The sequence below is a fragment of the Carcharodon carcharias genome, chromosome 1 (assembly GCF_017639515.1).
Source record: "Carcharodon carcharias isolate sCarCar2 chromosome 1, sCarCar2.pri, whole genome shotgun sequence".
Lineage (NCBI taxonomy): Eukaryota > Metazoa > Chordata > Chondrichthyes > Lamniformes > Lamnidae > Carcharodon > Carcharodon carcharias.
The window spans coordinates 1,332,653-1,352,734 of record NC_054467.1 but is presented as its reverse complement, the minus strand read 5'-3'; the positions used below and the strand labels follow the sequence as shown (position 1 = coordinate 1,352,734).

General features: G+C 43.4%; 1 protein-coding gene across 3 annotated transcripts in view; it reads right to left on the bottom strand.

Annotated features, from left to right (window-relative positions):
* Positions 1-14,299: 14,299 nt before the first annotated feature.
* The window catches only part of gne (glucosamine (UDP-N-acetyl)-2-epimerase/N-acetylmannosamine kinase), a 49,094-nt gene continuing 43,311 nt past the window's right edge, over positions 14,300-20,082 (bottom strand). For all 3 annotated transcript variants that reach the window (XM_041191441.1, XM_041191432.1, XM_041191451.1), the window contains one exon: positions 14,300-17,019. In XM_041191441.1, coding sequence (XP_041047375.1) covers positions 16,784-17,019 — 236 coding nt within the window. In that variant the 3' untranslated portion in view covers positions 14,300-16,783. The remainder of the gene's footprint in view (positions 17,020-20,082) is intronic.

Below are 20,082 nucleotides of genomic sequence, written 5' to 3'. Positions count from 1 at the left end.
AAGGATAAAATGGAATTCTGAGGCTGGCTGATGTTCTGGTCAGGCTACACCTTGATGACTGCCTTCAGCTCTGGATAGTCAGACATGAGGACAAAATAAAGTCCCTGGAAACCATGGAGAGAAAGACTGAGGCCGCCTCCCTCATTTTTGTTATGTGTGGACAGATTAGATAAAACCGGACTCTCCTACATTGGTAAGGAGGCAGCTGCTTGGGGATCTTATAGAAGGAATACTGAGCAGAAAAGGAAGAAGAAGAGACCATTCAGCCCCTCAAGCTTGTTCTGCCCATCATTCGCTCAGATCATGGTTGATCTGTGCCAGAACCCCATTTACCTGGCTGCTTCATATCCTCCAATATTCTTATCCAATAAAAGTCTATTAATTTTAGTTTTGAAGGCTCCAACAAATGCCCAGCATCCAGAACTTATTTGTGAAAAGAGTTCTAGAATTTCATGACCTTTTGTGTGAAGAAATGCTTCCTGGGGTCACCCCTGAATGGGCTCATATAACACTGGCAATTGAATTTCAGCATTGAAAAGTGTGAGGCATTGCATTTTGATAAGAAAATAAGGAGGCCACATATTACTTAGAATTTAAACATGGGAGAGGAACAAAGGGACCTGGGATCACAAATACAAAATTCAGTTAAGTAGTGACATAGGTCAAGAAAGCAATGACACTAGCAAATGAAGTAAGCGGGTTTATTTCCAAAGGTTCTAGGGGAGTTATGTTAAACTCGTATTGAGCTTTGGATGGCCCGCACTTGGAGTACTGTGATGATAACAGAACTGTAAAGCTATACCTATCAGAACAGGATGAACAGGCTGGGGCACTTTTCTCTTGAACACAGGTGGTTGAGGGGTGAACTAAACGAGGTCTTTAAAATTTTGAAAGGTTTTAATCGAGTGAATACAGAGAGAATGTTTCCTCTTGTGGGGAAGAGCAGAACTAGAGGCCGTCAATATAAGATAGTCCCCAAGAATTCCAATGGGGAATTCAGAAGAAAATTCTTTACCCAGAGAGAGGTGAGAATGTGGAACTCGCTACCACAGGGAGTGGTTGAAATGAATAGTGTAGATACAGTTAAGGGGAAGCTGGACAAGGATATGAGGGAGAAGGGAGTAGAGGGTTACGATGATAGATTCAGATGAGGAAAGATGGGAGGAGGTTCGAGTGGAGCATAAACACCAGCAAAAACTTGTTGGGCCAAATGGCTTGCTTGTGTGCTGGATATTCAAAGTATTTTTAAAATTTGGTATTGCTTTATACGAGATCTGGTTGGCACCAATTAATCTTCTGTTTATATTTGTGTGCATTTCCTAAGTTAATGACAAAGATCAGTGATGAGAGAGGTCATTTGGCCCAAATAGCCTATCAGCCCACAGGAACTCACTGTCACCCCAGTGCACCACTCAATAGAGAGAGACTCAGGATAAAGGTCTAGGTGCCAGGGGTGAAAATGTGGTGTCTAATCCATTGTGTCACCCAGTCCCGTTGAAAACAAGTTCCTAATGATCATTTCCAGTTTGAGCCTAGTTCCCAACATACGAGTCTACATTACATGGACTGTACAGCACAGAAACAGGCTCTTCAGCCCCAGTAGTCCACGCCAGTGTCTATGTTCCAAATGTGCCTTCTCACACCCCCATTTAATCTAACTCATATCTCATGCTGACACTGGGTGGTGAAAATTCCATTCCACATGCTGACCCTCTTCAGCTCTGTAAGCAAAAAACTTATCATAAAATAGTTCTCTCTCTTGTTTTCCTCTCCTCTTTCTATCCCACCTCTTTTTCTGCTAGCCTGTTAAACACACTTAACAATTAACATTGTCAGTTGGCAACTTGCTCGTCCTTCGAGGTGAGGATGACCAAGGTGTTTGGTAGGGTTCCAGCAAGTATATAGGTGACTGCCGCCTGGAAGGTTTTGCTGTAAATGGGACAGGATATGGCAGTCGATTGAGTTGTGGACGAGTTACTGGCTCAGGATTTCCTCTCCTTCTGTTTTCTCTCTGCTTCTGATATGTGTTGCTTTCAAAGGGGGCTGCACTGTTTTTTATTTGGTTGCACCAGGTGGACGAGCTTCTCCCAGGACTTGGGGTCAATAGCAAAACTCCAAGTGAAGCCTTCAGAGCGTCTCTGTAGCACTTCTTTCGACCATCATGAGACACATCCTGGACTCAAGCTCTCCATAAAAGGTTCTCTTTGGTAAGCGAGTGCCAGGCACTCTGGCTACATGACCAGTCCAACTCAGTTGTGATTGTCTCAGTATGGAGTGGATAACACAGGGTAGCGGACAGCTCCCCCATGGCAGAGGAGAGCCGATGTGCTCCATGCCAACCGGCAGCTGTAGAGCACGACAGGGCAGACTAACAAGGGCCCAGTGAAACTTGCAACCTCACTGGGGAGGAAGTCCCTCCCTCTGGAGCTGACGGCCAATTTGATTGGTCAGCAGCTCCATCTGTCCAGGAAGGTGTCAGTGCCGCTGCCATGACTGCAGGACAGGCGAGTCCAGGGTCTTGGACAGGGAGGGTTTGGGTAAGTTAGGGAGACAGATGGGGGGAGGGAGGGGGTGGGAATGAAGGGGGGCGGGGTTCAACACTGGGGAGGCCACCCCAAGATCAGCAAAGGGCAGTGCCCAAAAGCACTGCCCCCCACTTCCTTCCCAACCTTTATACATCTTAGTTAAATAACTGGGCTGCCTGCTCCCACCCTGCTGCCCATACCAAAGGTTCTATGGTTCAGGCAGTGTATTATCAGGGTTCATTGGCCTGTTTTATGGTACAGGCAGTGTATTATCAGGGTTCATTGGCCTGTTTTATGGTACAGGTAGTGTATTATCAGAGTTATTGGCTTGTTTTATGGTACAGTCAGTGTATTATCAGGGTTCATTGGCCTGTTTTATGGTACAGGTAGTGTATTATCAGAGTTATTGGCTTGTTTTATGGTTCAGGCAGTGTATTATCAGGGTTCATTGGCTTGTTTTATGGTTCAGGCAGTGTATTATCAGGGTTATTGGCTTGTTTTATGGTACAGGCAGTGTATTATCAGGGTTCATTGGCTTGTTTTATGGTACAGGCAGTGTATTATCAGGGTTATTGGCTTGTTTTATGGTACAGGCAGTGTATTATCAGGGTTAATTGGCTTGTTTTATGATACAGGCAGTGTATTATCAGGGTTAATTGGCTTGTTTTATGGTACAGGCAGTGTATTATCAGGGTTAATTGGCTTGTTTTATGGTACAGGCAGTGTATTATCAGGGTTATTGGCTTGTTTTATGGTACAGGCAGTGTATTATCAGAGTTATTGGCTTGTTTTATGGTACAGGCAGTGTATTATCAGGGTTATTGGCTTGTTTTATGGTACAGTCAGTGTATTATCAGGGTTATTGGCTTGTTTTATGGTACAGGCAGTGTATTATCAGGGTTATTGGCTTGTTTTATGGCACAGACAGTGTATTATCAGGGTTCATTGGCTTGTTTTATGGTACAGGCAGTGTATTATCAGGGTTAATTGGCTTGTTTTATGGTTCAGGCAGTGTATTATCAGGGTTAATTGGCTTGTTCTATGGTACAGGCAGTGTATTATCAGGGTTAATTGGCTTGTTTTATGGTTCAGGCAGTGTATTATCAGGGTTAATTGGCTTGTTTTATGGTACAGGCAGTGTATTATCAGGGTTAATTGGCTTGTTTTATGGTACAGGTAGTGTATTATCAGGGTTAATTGGCTTGTTTTATGGTACAGTCAGTGTATTATCAGGGTTAATTGGCTTGTTTTACAGTACAGGCAGTGTATTATCAGGGTTTTTGGCTTGTTTTATGGTTCAGGCAGTGTATTATCAGGGTTAATTGGCTTGTTTTATGGTTCAGGCAGTGTATTATCAGGGTTAATTGGCCTGTTTTATGGTACAGGCAGTATAGTATCAGGGTTATTGGCTTGTTTTATGGTACAGTCAGTGTATTATCAGAGTTAATTGGCTTGTTTTATGGTACAGGTAGTGTATTATCAGGGTTAATTGGCTTGTTTTATGGTACAGGCAGTGTATTATCAGGGTTATTGGCTTGTTTTATGGTACAGGCAGTGTAATATCAGGGTTAATTGGTTTGTTTTATGATACAGGCAGTGTATTATCAGGGTTATTGGCTTGTTTTATGGTACAGGCGGTGCATTATCAGGGTTATTGACTTGTTTCATGGTACAGGCAGTATATTATCAGGGTTATTGGCTTGTTTTATGGTACAGACAGTGTATTATCAGGGTTAATTGGCCTGTTTTATGGCACAGACAGTGTATTATCAGGGTTAATTGGCCTGTTTTATGGCACACAGTGTATTATCAGGGTTAATTGGCTTGTTTTATGGTACAGGCAGTGTATTATCAGGGTTAATTGGCCTGTTTTATGGCACAGACAGTGTATTATCAGGGTTAATTGGCTTGTTTTATGGTACAGGCAGTGTATTATCAGGGTTAATTGGCCTGTTTTATGGCACAGGCAGTGTATTATCAGGGTTAATTGGCTTGTTTTATGGTACAGGCAGTGTATTATCAGGGTTAATTGGCTTGTTTTATGGTACAGGCAGTGTATTATCAGGGTTAATTGGCCTGTTTTATGGCACAGTGTATTATCAGGGTTAATTGGCCTGTTTTATGGCACAGACAGTGTATTATCAGGGTTAATTGGCTTGTTTTATGGTACAGGCAGTGTATTATCAGGGTTAATTGGCCTGTTTTATGGCACAGACAGTGTATTATCAGGGTCAATTGGCCTGTTTTATGATATAGGCAGTGTATTAACAGGGATATTAGCTTGTTTTATGGTACAGGCAGTATATTATCAGGGTTATTGGCTTGTTTTATGGTACAGGCAGTGTATTATCAGGGTTATTGGCTTGTTTTATGGTACAGGCAGTGTATTATCAGGGTTAATTGGCTTCATTACAAACCTAATTGACCCTGGAGTATTCATTTAAATATGGCAGGATCACCATCATGGAAGGCATTGGAGAGCTTGGCAGAGAAAAATGCGCTGAAGGGGATTGGCACTGGCATGCAGCCCTATTTAACTCCATTAGTGACTGGGAATGTGTCAGAAGACTCACCATCATCCAGGACACCTGCGAGCATGTTGTCATGAAACTGTCAAACCATCGTGATGAATTTCTCAGGGCAGCTGAATTTCTCCGTTACCTTCTAAAGACCCTCATGTTGACTGTGTCAAAGTTTGTTGTCAGGTCAACAAAAGTGGTGTAGAGTCTGTGTTCTGTTCTTGGCATTTCTTCTGGAACTTCCTAACTACAAATGCATATCAGTGGTTCCTGGAACTTTTCTGAAACTGCACTAACTCTTGTGTTGATGTCACCAAGAATTCTCAACTCATCTGATCTGCTGCTGAGCAGCAGCAATCAAAGAGTGGGTCCTTGATTTCATCAGTTTGTCATGTTAGGCTGGACACACTGATGAGACTTGCTTGTCTGTTACCAAGCAGCTGGAGTTTAAACACCACCAAGCGACCATTCAGACACTTGGGGAGGCAAGTCAACTTACTAATGAAATGGTTCATAACAGCAAGTTTCGCACTATTTTTCTTTTCCACAGTTACTTCAAAAGAATGTGTAACATGCACCGATTTCCTTGAGCTGCCCCTCCTCAGGCAGGTGAGTCTTGCTGAGGGTGGCAGTCTGGACATTGTGCCAAGCTGTGACTACAGCTCCCAGGGAATCCACACTTACAGCTACATTGCTCGCCCATCACCACAGGACTAGTGACAGATTGATGATGGATGAAGATAATAGAAAGATGATGAACATGACTTCCACATGAATTGGATTATTGCGAGGGAGAGTTGTGCATCGTTAGGCTCACTCTCTCGTCCTGACATATCTTGATCCAGTGGCAAGACGAGTCTAAACAACTGGAGATAGATCCAGATACACTGGGTGCACAGGATGTGTCTTGTTGAGCTCCATGCATTCCACAACATGGTGCTAATCTGCCTTCAGGACTGTTACACATCAGATTGCTCTCATCCATCCAGACTGCTGGGATCAGTCTTCACATGCCAGGGTAAACAAATCCCTATGTCACTGGGGGAAGCCAACCAACGGCTCCCCCTACCACCCAAGTGTGCTCACTGTCACATGTTAACAACTACTTGGGGCCACAGGTGAGAGCTGGGTGAAGGTGAAGACTAATACAGTTTGAGCCAGTCCAGAGTGCAGCAAGCCTGCCCGGCGGAGATGCTACCTCTCCCTCCCATTTCGCCAGTCAGTATAAAACAGATGTGTCAGAGACACACCGCGCTCACGTTCCTTGAAAGCCGTTAAATATTAAAGCTCGCATTGTTTAGTGAATTTTATAAATATTATCATGATGTCCTGTAAAGAATATTAATGGAGATTTTTGAAGGACCGTGCACATTATTTCCAAAGGATGAGATTAGAGAGAACAGCAGAGATTGAAGCAGTTGAGTGAGAGACATTTCCTCAACATCATATTGCAGCACTACGGAAGGGCTGGAGGAGGTTACAGAGATAGGGAGGGGTGTAGGTGCTGGAGGAGGTTACAGAGATAGGGAGGGGTGTAGGGGCTGGAGGAGGTTACAGAGATAGGGAGGGGTATAGGGGCTGGAGGAGGTTATAGAGATAGGGAGGGGTGTAGGGGCTGGAGGAGGTTACAGAGATAGGGAGGGGTGTAGGGGTTGGAGGAGGTTACAGAGATAGGGAGGGGTGTAGGGGCTGGAGGAGGTTACAGAGATAGGGAGGGGTGTAGGGGCTGGAGGAGGTTACAGAGATAGGGAGGGGTGTAGGGGCTGGAGGAGGTTACAGAGATAGGGAGGGGTGTAGGGGTTGGAGGAGGTTACAGAGATAGGGAGGGGTGTAGGGGCTGGAGGAGGTTACAGAGATAGGGAGGGCTGTAGGGGCTGGAGGAGGTTACAGGGATAGGGAGGGGTGTAGGTGCTGGAGGAGGTTACAGGGATAGGGAGGGGTGTAGGTGCTGGAGGAGGTTACAGAGATAGGGAGGGGTGTAGGGGCTGGAGGAGGTTACAATGATGGGGAGGGTTGTGGGACTGGAGGAGGTTACAGAGATAGGGAAGGGTGTAGGGGCTGGAGGAGGTTACAGAGATAGGGAGGGCTGTAGGGGCTTGAGGAGGTTATAGGGATAGGGAGGGGTGTAGGTGCTGGAGGAGGTTACAGGGATAGGGAGGGGTGTAGGTGCTGGAGGAGGTTACAGAGATAGGGAGGATTGTAGGGGCTGGAGGAGGTTATAGGGATAGGGAGGGGTGTAGGGGCTGGAGGAAGTTACAGAGATACGGAGGGTTGTAGGGGCTGGAGGAGGTTACAGGGATAGGGAGGGGTGTAGGTGCTGGAGGAGGTTACAGAGATAGGGAGGATTGTAGGGGCTGGAGGAGGTTACAGAGATAGGGAGGGGTGTAGGGACTGGAGGAAGTTACAGAGATACGGAGAGTTGTAGGGGCTGGAGGAGGTTACAGGGATAGGGAGGGCTGTAGGGGCTGGAGGAGGTTACAGAGATAGGGAGGGGTGTAGGGGCTGGAGGAGGTTACAGGGATAGGGAGGGGTGTAGGGGCTGGAGGAGGTTACAGCGATAGGGAGGGTTGTAGGGGCTGGAGGAGGTTACAGAGATAGGGAAGGGTGTAGGGGCTGGAGGAGGTTACAGAGATAGGGAGGGCTGTAGGGGCTGGAGGAGGTTATAGGGATAGGGAGGGGTGTAGGTGCTGGAGGAGGTTACAGGGATAGGGAGGGGTGTAGGTGCTGGAGGAGGTTACAGAGATAGGGAGGATTGTAGGGGCTGGAGGAGGTTATAGGGATAGGGAGGGGTGTAGGGGCTGGAGGAAGTTACAGAGATACGGAGGGTTGTAGGGGCTGGAGGAGGTTACAGGGATAGGGAGGGGTGTAGGTGCTGGAGGAGGTTACAGAGATAGGGAGGATTGTAGGGGCTGGAGGAGGTTACAGGGATAGGGAGGGGTGTAGGGGCTGGAGGAGGTTACAGAGATAGGGAGGGGTGTAGGGGCTGGAGGAGGTTACAGGGATAGGGAGGGGTGTAGGGGCTGGAGGAGGTTACAGCGATAGGGAGGGGTGTAGGGGCTGGAGGAGGTTACAGAGATAGGGAGGGGTGTAGAGGGCTGGAGGAGGTTACAGAGATAGGGAGGGTTGTAGGGGCTGGAGGAGGTTACAGAGATAGGGAGGGTTGTAGGAGCTGGAGGAAGTTACAGAGATAGGGAGGGTTGTAGGGGCTGGAAGAAGTTACAGAGATAGGGAGGGTTGTAGGGGCTGGAGGAGGTTACAGGGATAGGGAGTGTTGTAGGGGGCTGGAGGAGATTACAGGGATAGGTACAGCGAGGTTAAGCAGGGGACTCTGCATGATGGAGTTTGTGAGCCTTGGTTGCAACAACAACAACAATCTCCAAGTAAAATTTTTTGTCAGATGGAAAGAATTGCAAGGGAAGTGGGAAAGTGAAGGGAGGGTGGGACTGAATTGTTCTATGAAAGAGCCAGTTCAGACTTGATAGGCCAAATGGCCTCCTCCTTTGCTGTACTATTCTATGACAAGGGGTGGAGGACATAGGCTTCAGCTTTCTTGTGAACATTATCTGCATTGATCCTTGTGTATTTCCAATGGCTCTGATGACACTGGACTGAGAGGACGTTTGGTTTCCCCATCTGAGGGGCAGGAGGTTCCACCATTTCCTGATACAGGTGGCTGAGTCTGTAAGTCAGGAGCACAGTCTCCAAGTTTGTCTGTTGCCTTCCTCTTATATTGATCTCATTGAAGTAACAAGATCTGTGGTAAGTTGCATAGCTTTTCAGTGCTTTAAGAAGCAATTCAAGACTTTGTAGTAATGAGGGAGTTAATGGAGTTTTTTTCATGAGTGCTTTTTAGGGCACATAGCTGTGGGTAACATCAGTCAACAGTAAAGTGCACACACGCACAACCTGTACATTTTTATCATTCCAACTCCTCCCCATTTGTCAAGTAATCATAATAATCATGATCACAAAACTAAAATTACCTCCCAATTTGCCCTCAGAAAATTCTTAATTAACTAATTTTACACACGTCCTGAACCGTTGTGTCTCAGTCACAGACCCTGCCACATCAGCACTAACCTCTCAAGCAATTTTTTTTCTTTATTTTTTTCACAGGATGTGGGCATTGCTGGAAAGGCCAGCATTTGTTGCCCTTCCCCAATTGATCCTGAAAGGAGCTAGGCCATTTCACAAGGTATTAGTGGTTCTTTTGTGAATTTTCTCAAATTCAAGGACATGGATCTTGCTCAACCTGAGAACTGTCACAGGATAAAGTAAAACAAAAACAGAATTACCTGGAAAAACTCAGCAGCTCTGGCAGCATCGGCGGAGAAGAAAAGAGTTGACGTTTCGAGTCCTCATGACCCTTCGACAGAACTTGGACTCGAAACGTCAACTCTTTTCTTCTCCACAGATACTGCCAGACCTGCTGAGTTTTTCCAGGTAATTCTGTTTTTGTTTTGGATTTCCAGCAACCGCAGTTTAGTGTTTTTATAACAGGATAAAGTAACATGAGACTGTGGCTATATCCCTGTATCATGCACAGAAATGATCAACTCTCCCAGTGCTATTGCCTAATGTTGAAAGACAGCAACATTGCAGATTCTGGAGATTGGAGAGTGCAGACTTGGCAGACGAGCTCATTGCAGTGTCAACATCTCTGCTCATTTCTGGGAATATACCTTCAGCCCATATTCAGGCCAGCTACATGCAGTCAGACTCCTGACCATCAAGGCACAAAAAGCCACGTGGGGATATAATGATGTGGCAATAAGGGAGACCTCAAAAATGGCAGCACTGGGTACTAAATATTCCTTGTTAAAAGGTGTTCAGGAAAGATGAGCAATATTGTTTAAATAGAATATTAAAGTGAAGAGAAAACAAGTTCTCTCTGGAGGGGGTCAAAGGCAGAATCTATTTAGAGCTAAAAAACAATAGAGGTGCTATTATGCTACTGGATATATGCAGCTAGTAGGAAAGATAGAGAAGAGCAAATTTTTAGGCACATTGCAGAGATACAAAAACTATAGAGTAACAATGGAAGGGGCTTCAATTATCCCAATATAGTAATAGTGTAAAAGGCAGAGAGGGGGAAGAGTTTCTTAATTGTGTTCAGGACGACTTTCTTGATATCAGCCCATTGAGGGAGGAGGCATTGGTGGATCTGGTTCTAGATCCACCAGGTAGATCAAATGTCAGTAGAGGAACATTTAGGGGAGAGTGATCATAGTATCATATGGTTTGGATTAACTATGGAAATGGATAAGGAGCAATCTAGAATAAAAATACTAAATTGGAGGAGGGCCCGTTTCAGCGAGTTGAGGACATACCTATCTCAGGTAAATTGGAATGATAGGTTGGAAGGCAGAACTCTAGTGGGACAATGGGCTGTCTTTAAAGAGGACAGAATTCAGGCGCAGTCAATCCCACGAGGGGGAAAGGCAGGGTGATCAAAGCCAGAGCTCCATGGATAATGAAAGAGATGGAGAGGAAGTTGAAGCTCATCAAAGGTGCATATGACAGATGTCAGGTTGACAATACCAGTGAGAATCAGAATTTAGAAAGTTCAGAGGGGAAGTGAAAAAGAAAATGAGACAGGCAAAGCGGGAGTATGAGAAGAGACTGGCAACTGATGTAAAAGTGAATACCTTTTATAGGCTTCTAAATAGCAAAAGGTAGTAAAAGGCAAGAGGCCAAATAAGAACAAAAAAGGGCACATGGAGCCAGAAATGTGGCTGACATGCTACATGAGTATTTTTCATTTGTCTTTACCAAATAAGAAAATGCTACCAAATTCACAGTGAAAGAGAAGGTAGTTTGGATACTGGGTGGGCTAAAAATTGATTAAGAGATAGTAGAAAAGCTGGCTGCACTTGAGAAGTCACCGGGACCAGATGAAGTGCATCCAAGGACAGGGAGGGTAAGGAAAGGTGGAAATCATGGAGGAAACGGCCATAAGCTTCCAATTCTTCTTAGATTCAGGGCTGGTGCCAGAGGACTGGAGAATTGAGATGTTACACTCTTGTTCAAAAAAAAGGGTGTAAAGGTAAATCCAGCAACTACATGCCAGTCAGTTTGATAGTGGGGAAGATTTAAGAAATAAAAATCCAGGACAAAATTAACAGTCACTTGGATAAGTTTGGATTAATTAAGAAAAACCAGCTCAGATTTGTTAAAAGCAAATTGTGTTTAACTAACTTAAGTTTTTTTTAAATGAAATAACAAAGGAGGTTGAAGGTAATGCTAGTGATATGATGTATGTGACTCTCCAACAGCTTCATGGCCACTTTTACCGATACCAGCTTTTTAATTTCAGATTTTAAAAAAACTGAATTCAAATTCTCAAACTGTCTCTGGATTATCAGACCATTAACAGAACCCTATGCAACTAGAGATCATCTATGCAGAGGGTTGTTAGCACGTGAACTGCTCCACCAGAAATTAAGTGATGAAACCAGAATCCATATTCGCTTTGAAGATGGAATGGAACTTACATTTTCCTCAGAGGCAAATGTCCCTCGTCACGATTTTCAGATTCTATGATCCATTATTGGATGAAATAAACCTGTACAAGTGCAGCTCTGCTGGCCTAGAACTGTGTGCGCAAATCTTGCTCCGACAATTCCTATAATCTAGCAAAAGATACAATTACATGTACGCTAAGGGCAGAACTTTATTGGGCCTGTGGTGGCAGGAATGAAGGCGTGGGCCTGTGTCAGGACGGCTCGCTAACACTGTACCACCGATGACCAATTTTGCGAGGGCTTGGTATCCTACCAATGCCGTACATGTGCAGCCGCCATCTTTGTAAGGGGCAATGTGCACCATAAACCCAATGCCGTACATGTGCAGCCGCCATCTTTGTAAGGGGCAATGTGCACCATAAACCCAATGCCGTACATGTGCAGCCGCCATCTTTGTAAGGGGCAATGTGCACCATAAACCCAATGCCGTACATGTGCAGCCGCCATCTTTGTAAGGGGCAATGTGCACCATAAACCCAATGCCGTACATGTGCAGCTGCCATCTTTGTAGGGAGCAATGTGCACCATAAACCCAGCTTATTTACTCTCAAGAGCTAGGTAGCATGTGTCAAAATAAAGTGGCTGTCAATAATTTAGTTCTGCAACATCATTAATTTATTGATTTATCTTAAACGGATGTGATTTGAGAATATGACAGATATGCAGACATTTTAAGGCATGATTCTGCCCTTTTGCTGGACATCTAGAATTTGTGAGCTCAGTACAACATTACAACTTTCTTTCCTATCTTGAGTGAATCTTTTGGATCACTGAATATTTAGAAACATATGTTCAAATGGCTTATAGATTCAAGACGGCAGAAATCAGTGAGTGAAGCCTGGGCGTTCAGCAACGATTCTGGATTGTTCCCGTCACTCCTCACAAAATACTGTAACACTTTCTCCAAGTGTCGATAAAATGCTGGCCAGCTGGACATTCTGAGCAACCTGCCGACTAAGTGACGGGTGGAATCCACAAACTAAGAGCATATTGCAATAACCGAGTCCGAAAGTGGTATGAAGTAGCAATGCGCTGGATAAACTGATGCATGCACGTCATTGGGTTTGTGCACACGCACGGACTAATATCAGGGTATTAGTGGCCACCTTGCATGGCCATATTGTGACACTTTTACGAGATGTGGATGATGGGATGGGTCGGTGGCAGACACAGCAGCGATAGACAAGTAATTAAGGTTGTTTAACAGCCAATTGTCAGGCACTTCACGTTTTTCTGAATTTTTCAACGGTACACAGGATGTACAAAGGCTTACCCTCTTTCAATTGGCAGTTAAGCTGTGAAGGGAGCTGGCAGCCATACTGTGAAGCTGTCTGCAGGCTGCGCCTTTGTGAAGTTTGGAGGCACTGCACTGGGTGGGGCCAAAGTGAAGTGCTTTAAATGGAAGGGTATGTCCGAGGTCCACACAGCAGCCACTGGAGTCAGGATAAAAGTGTGGTTCATCACAGTGGTCTCAGTGAGGAGTGTGGCACAGAGATGGGGATGCAGCCGCATGCAGTGCCTGTGCTGTAGCCAGAGAGCTCCAGCAGGTTGAATAAACCATTGGATGAGGGCACATGGGGACAGGAGGGCAGCTTCATCATTTCAGAAGGTGCTACCCAGCTCAAAGGGTGCACTGTCAGAAGGTCAGCTTCATGGAGATGTCCGAGCATTGTCTATGAAGACTGCGTCTCTCTAGGCAGGTACGTGACAGCTGTGTAGGACACTGGAGCAGGAGTTAATATCGGAAAGTGGCAGATACATGGTGTGTTAGAAGTGATGTTGGTATAACTTTTCACCTGTGGTTTGTTGCAGGGATTGGCTGGAGAAAAGTTAGCAACCCATCACTACACAAAGGAGGTCACTGATGCCTCGTACTAGCAGGCTGGCCAATATATCAAGTTCACACCTGATCTGGCCAGTAAGGTGCACATCAAATTCCCTCAAAAATCAATATGACAATGGCCAGATAATCTGTTTTGGTGAGGGACACTAGGGAGAACATCCTTGTTCTCTTCCAAAACAGTGCCATGGGATCTTTTAAATCCAGGCAAACAGGGCTGCAGTTTAATATCTCATCTGAAAGAGTGCACCTCCAACAGTGCAGCATTCCTTTAGAAATGCACTGGATTGTCAGCCTAGATGTTTGTGCTCAAGCCTCTGCAGGGGGACTTGAACCCACAACCTTCTGACTGAGGAGTGGGGTAACTCCGCTGAGACACAGCTGACACTTGTGTAGAGCCATGGTGGAGAAAACTGGAAGAGGCAGGTAGAGTATTTTAAAGCTATTCATTTTTAAAATGCAAATTGGGTTAGAATAGAACAGAAAAGTAAAATTAAACAAATTGAATCAGCAGAATAGGGAAACAGACAGAAAAATGAGAATTCAAGTGCTTTACTTTTATTTTAAACAGTATGGCACTGCTGCAAAAACTTTGTAAAGCCCTCTTCCCTTTATTTAAATGTTTAGAGAGCAGAGAATTTTTGCTGCACCCTAAATTTCTGACTCTTTGGACATAAGAGTCACCGTATCTCCCAGTGTGCAGAGACCTTGCTTACATTGGGAGCCAAACAGGATAAACACCACCAGTTAGCTAGAATCCAACAACCCGAGCTGTCATTTCAACTTTACTGTCATCTTAGAATTCTTTTCTGTGGCACACTGAACTAAGTTTAAAAAAATTCATCAACAATTCAAAAGTTACTATAATAAAGTTGATTCACAAACTTTAAATAAGGATTTTAACCAATGGGTTTTTAATACCAAAATTAAAATTTCCAAAAATATGTTACATTTTCTTCCTTAAACTGAATTAAGGAATGAACAGAGTTTCATTAGTGATGGTTGTGGGAAACACAACTCCTTCATGATCACACGTAAAGATCTCCGTGGCTTGTCCTTTTCTAACAGAATAAATGATTTTGCTATTTCTATACAATTATTAGATAATAAATTAATTACAATCAGTACCATCTTTCCTGAATTTGATGGAAATGAAAAAGAAACAAGTTCAAGACAGACAAAAAAAAGAAAATTTTGACTAAACTTTACTGCAGATAAGTTGGAAACAGTAATTCTGTTGATAATAAAGAAAAAGGTTTTTATCTTTTTCTACATTAAATCTTTGTCTTTATTTCCTTAAAACCTATACGCTAACACCTATCTTTATTACCCTGTAATCAATACATTTACTTCCCTCTCCTTAAATGCCCAAAACTAACATATCCACAACCTTAATCTACTGCCTTATAACCAGTTCACCCACTATCCTTACATTCAAAAAACTAAAACAACTACACCCTCCTTCCTCCCTAAGCAACTCCTAAAACAGCACAGAAGGCTTGTGATAATTAACTGATTACAGCACTCATTATCACCATTAATCTACTACATTTATATCTTTTTAAAATAAGGCAGAAATGGCAGTGAAAGGAAGGAGTCACACATTAGCTGCAACCTTGTTTCACTATCTGTCACTGATTTAGTTGAAGTGTTTATCTCAGTGATTGACACAAATTACAAAAATATAGATTTCAAGACTGGCAAATTGAAGAAAAAATCTGAAAAACTGATTGTGACTCTGTTAATGCCAACCTACTGCTAGAAGCCATGAAATACATGGTTAACATTATTGGAATTGTTAAAATAGTCAAGGACCAGTGATTCTCAGAAATAGTTAAACTAATTCCATGACAAGTTATTTAAATATTGCAGTCTAGTTACTTGAATTCCTGCAAAAGATGTTTCAAAATAATAATAAATTTCACTAGATTAGGAATGAAAATCATTTTGCACAGAAATATTGTTCATATGTCTCATATGAGTGATACAGTAACAAGTTACCTAGAATTTAGCTGAAATACATTCTACACTACACATGGCATTGACAGAATATCCACTGATAAATGGCAAGTACAGAATTTATATCGGACAGTTCATTCACAATCCCTGCACTCACCATTCGAGTCCTTCTCAGGGATTGTATCAGAGAATGGATCACCATTCAGTATTTGAGATTTATTGGGTTTGGAAAGTTCCACATGCCATCTTTTTCATGTCACCTGCAAACTGTATCTTGATTTTTATTCCCTTTGTCTAAACTGTATTGGTTACATCTAGTTAGTGTCTACAGCACAGTCCACAAGGCCCAACTAATCTATGCTGGTGTTTATGCTCAAGGTGAGCCTCCTCCCCACCCCTCATCATCTCACTGTATAAACAAACCCTAGCGTACCATATTCTACTACATTTCCAATCAGGAATCTTTACCAAATGTGTAAGCAGCACAACTTCCAGCCATTCACTTGTGCCACGCACAATTTTTTAAACAAGCTTTCGTTGGTTTCCCTGCCTTAAGAGTGACAATCGTTGATAAAGTTAAATGGGGGACTGGGAGGGTTTTATAGCTCTGCTCCTCTTGAGGGCTTGGTCAGGCCATGAATGATGTGAACTGGCAACAGAGGCAAGAATAAGAACTGGGCTCATTTTCACCATGCAGGTGGTGGCGACTTCATCCCCTTTGTGTGCAAGGGTAGATTGTATGAATGGTTCAGCGTTCTGCAATTAAAAGGTGAATCTGCATTAGATGCTGTACTAGGGCAGCTGATGTGGCAAGAGTGATTGCGATTGCAAACCCTATTCCCTTTTTGACATGTTTAGTGTCTGCATACCCAAAAAGGTTTTGGAACTTGATATGAATCTAGATCAAAGCTGCAGCTCCAGGATTGCTTCATCTTTATGGGAATGAGGTTACTAATCAGATTCTGCAGCCTAGGATGTTATAGGGCACAGCAGCATTCTGTTATAATTTCTATTAGCCCTCTGAACTAATAGTTCTGCTCACCTTTACACCTTGGTCATGAGCTCAAAATTCTCACACAAAATTGGTAAGAATTAGCTTAAGCCAAAGGTAGTTTATAAATCACTATGGAATTTTACAGAAATATTCTCTCTCTGATCCTTCATGAACTTTATAAATGTCAGGCATTCTGTGGGAGAGAGAGATTTAGAAATAGTGTTGGCAAAGGAACAGAAAGATAAACTATCACAGCCGGAGGACAGTTGCGTTTGACCTTTCCCCTGAATTTAGTTTCAGGGCAGTACTAAATCCACATGGAAGACTGAATAAATAAATAAAAATAGTTGAGAATAAAGCATAAACTAATTTCATAATGTAAACAGAGACAAGGACAATTCTGGGGACAAACTCCCATTGGTCTAATAGGTTCTGCGCGTTGTGTAATCTAAAACCATACTAGCTGCTCCAAGGAGTGCGGGATCAGAGAGACCAGAGACAGCTATCTCCACTGCCTGGGTGGATGTCAGGGCACGTTGAGCAACCACCTCCTTCACAATACTCTCATAATGAGCAGCCAGGACTCCAGAAAGGATAACAAGAGATGGATTCACTGTGTGCAGAATGTTCGTAATACCAACTCCAAGAGCACACCCAGCTGTGAAAAACAACAACATTATGTCTGATTGACATGAAATGAAAATATGAAACAAACACATGGACATCAAGACAGCTTATTCACAATTTACTTTAAAGAGCTGGCACAGATTTGAGGGGCTGAATGGCTTCCTCTGTGCTGTAATATTCTATAATGTAAAATTCAACAGAACAAACCATAAGCAGAGAGTGTGAAAGGTAAAATTATAAATGGAGTGGAGGTGACCAGTGAATGCAAGGTATTGCAAGACGCTGCATACTAGGTACACATGCTGTGTACCTTTTAAGGTATGATTTCCTTTGCCCTGCCAATTCTACCTTCCGTAAATGTGAGGTCATCCAAAACTCTGCTGCCTGAGTCTTACCTCTCACTAAGTCTCATTCACTACCTATGGTCACTGACCTACACTGACTCTTGGTCAAGCAAAGTCTTGATTTTAAAAGTCTCATCCTTGTTTTCAAATCCCTATCTCTGAAATCTCCACAACCTTCCGAGATTAGTGCTCCTCTAATCCTGCCCTCTGCAGTATCCTAGATTTTAATTGCTCCACCATTGGTGGCTGTGCCTCCAGTTGCCTCGCCTTAAATCTCTGGAATTCCCCTCCCTAAATCTCTCCGCATCACTTTCCTCCATTAGGGTGACCCTTTTGGTCAGGGGGCGATGGCAGCATAGTGGTAATATCACTGGACTAGTAATCCTGGGACGGAGGTTAATGGTCTGGGAACATGGGTTCAAATCCCACAGCAGCTGGTGGAATTTAAATACAATTAATTAAGTTTGGAATATAAAGCTGGTGTCATTAATATTGACCAAGAGACTATCATCCATTGTTGCTGAAACCCATCTGGTTCACTCACTAATGTCCTTTATGGAAGGAAATCTGCCATCCTTACCTTGTTTGGCCTACATGTGATTCCAGATCCACAGCAATGTGGTTGACTCTGAAATGGCCTAGCAAGCCATTCAGTTCAAGGGTAATTAGGGATGGGCAACAAATGCTGGCCTCACAAGAGACGGCCAAATCCCAAAGAATAAAAAAGAAACCTGGCCTAATATCTCCTTACGTAGCTCAGTGTTATATTTTACGAACATGCGAATTAGGAGCAGGAGTAAGCCACCCAGCCCATCGAGCCTGCCCCGCTATTTAATAAGACCACGGCTGATCTGATTGTAACCTCAACTCCACATTTCCACCTGTCCCCAATAACCTTTTGCCCTCTTGCTCATCAAGAATCTACCTCTGCCTTAAAAATATTCAAAGGCTCTGCTTCCACCACCTTTTGAGCAAGAGTTCCAAAGACTCACGATCTTCAGAAAAAAATTCTTCTCATCTGTCCTAAAGGGGTGACCCCCTATTTTTAAACAGGGCCCTTAATTCTAGATTCTCCCACAGGAGGAGACATCCTCTCCACATTGACCCTCAGGGTTTTGTTTTATAATGCTCCTGTGAAATGCCCTGGCACTTTTTATGATGTCTATAATTAGTGCATTTAATGTAAGCTGTGCTTGCCTGTGTATAATCAACATACACTTCAAATCATTGATAGATGGTTTCTCATGGTCATCATCATTAAGGAGAAGCTATAAGTTTGAAAGAAAATTAAAAGGGAAGTTAAAAAGCATTTCTATTCATAAAGAATGATTAGAATGTGAAATTTTCTTCCACAATCAATTCTGAAGCAGAGTCCATCAAATCCTTCTCAACAGGAATTAGATGCTTCAAAGAGAGATCCTCTATGCTTCACCTTACGTACTACAAAGGTCCCATCCAGGCGCCTGTACCTATCTCATGATCAGTAATCCTACTGCACCATTCTCCTCTCTCACCCTCCAACCTGTCAGGCCCTGAACCATTGCCGTTTCCTCGATACTCGCCCCTCTCTTGACTTTTCCAAACTAATTTCTCATCAGAAATCCCTTGCACGCATTTGTCTTCATTTGCACTAAACTGCAGAGGGATCCCAGGGGTTGGCAGGTTGGAGGAGATTAGAGATAGTGAGGGGAGAGGCAATGGAGGGATTTGAAAACAAGGATGAGAATTTTAAAATCGAGGCATTGCTTAATGCATGTCAGAGAGCACAGGGGTGATAGGTGATTGGGACGTGGTGTGAACTGGGACAGCAGAGTTTTGGATAAGCTCACTGAGGGCAGGATGTGGGAGACCAGCCAGAGGTGTCCTCGAGGTAACAAAAGACATGAACCAGGGTTTCAGCAGCATATCAGCTGAGGTAGGGGCAGAGTTGGGCAATGTTACTGAGGTGGAAATAGGTGGTTTTAGTGATGATTTAACTATTCCAATGCTCTTGTGGCTGACCTCCCACCTTCCTTAAAATTAAATTCATGCCAAACTCCTCTACCAGAACCTTAATTTTTCCCAAGTGAAATTTATCTGGACACTCCACTCCCATGTTTTCAGGTATACTTTGGCTCCTGGACTAGCAAATCCAAAAGTTCAGAATTCTATTCCTTGCAAATGTAATTCCTTTATTCAAAAAGAGAGGAAGACAGAAAGCAGGAAACTGCAGGCCAGTTAGCCTAACATCTGTCATAGGGAAAACGTTAGAAGCTATTATTAAAGATGTTATCGCAGGCACTTAGAAAAATATAAGGCAATCAGGCAGAGTCAACACAGTTTTGTGAAATGGAAATCATATTTGACAATTTATTGGAGTTCTTTGAAGGAATCACGTGCTGTTGATAAAGGGGAACCAGTGGATGTACCGCACTTAGATTTTCAAAGCATTTGATAAGGTGCCACATCAAAGGTTATTGCGGAAAATATTGGCACAGATAGAAGATTGGCTAGCTAAAAGGAAACAGTTGGCATAAATGGGTCATTTTCTGGTTGACAGGATGTGACGAGTGATGTACCACAGGGATCAGTGCTGGGGCCTCAACTTTTTACAATTTATATAAATGACTTGGATGAAGAAGCCCAAGGTATAGTTGCCAAATTTGCTGACAAAGGTAGGTAGGCAAGTAAGCTGTGAATAGGAAATAGGAGGCTATAAAGGGACATAGATAGGTTTAGTGATTGGGCAAAGATCTTGCAAATGTAGTATA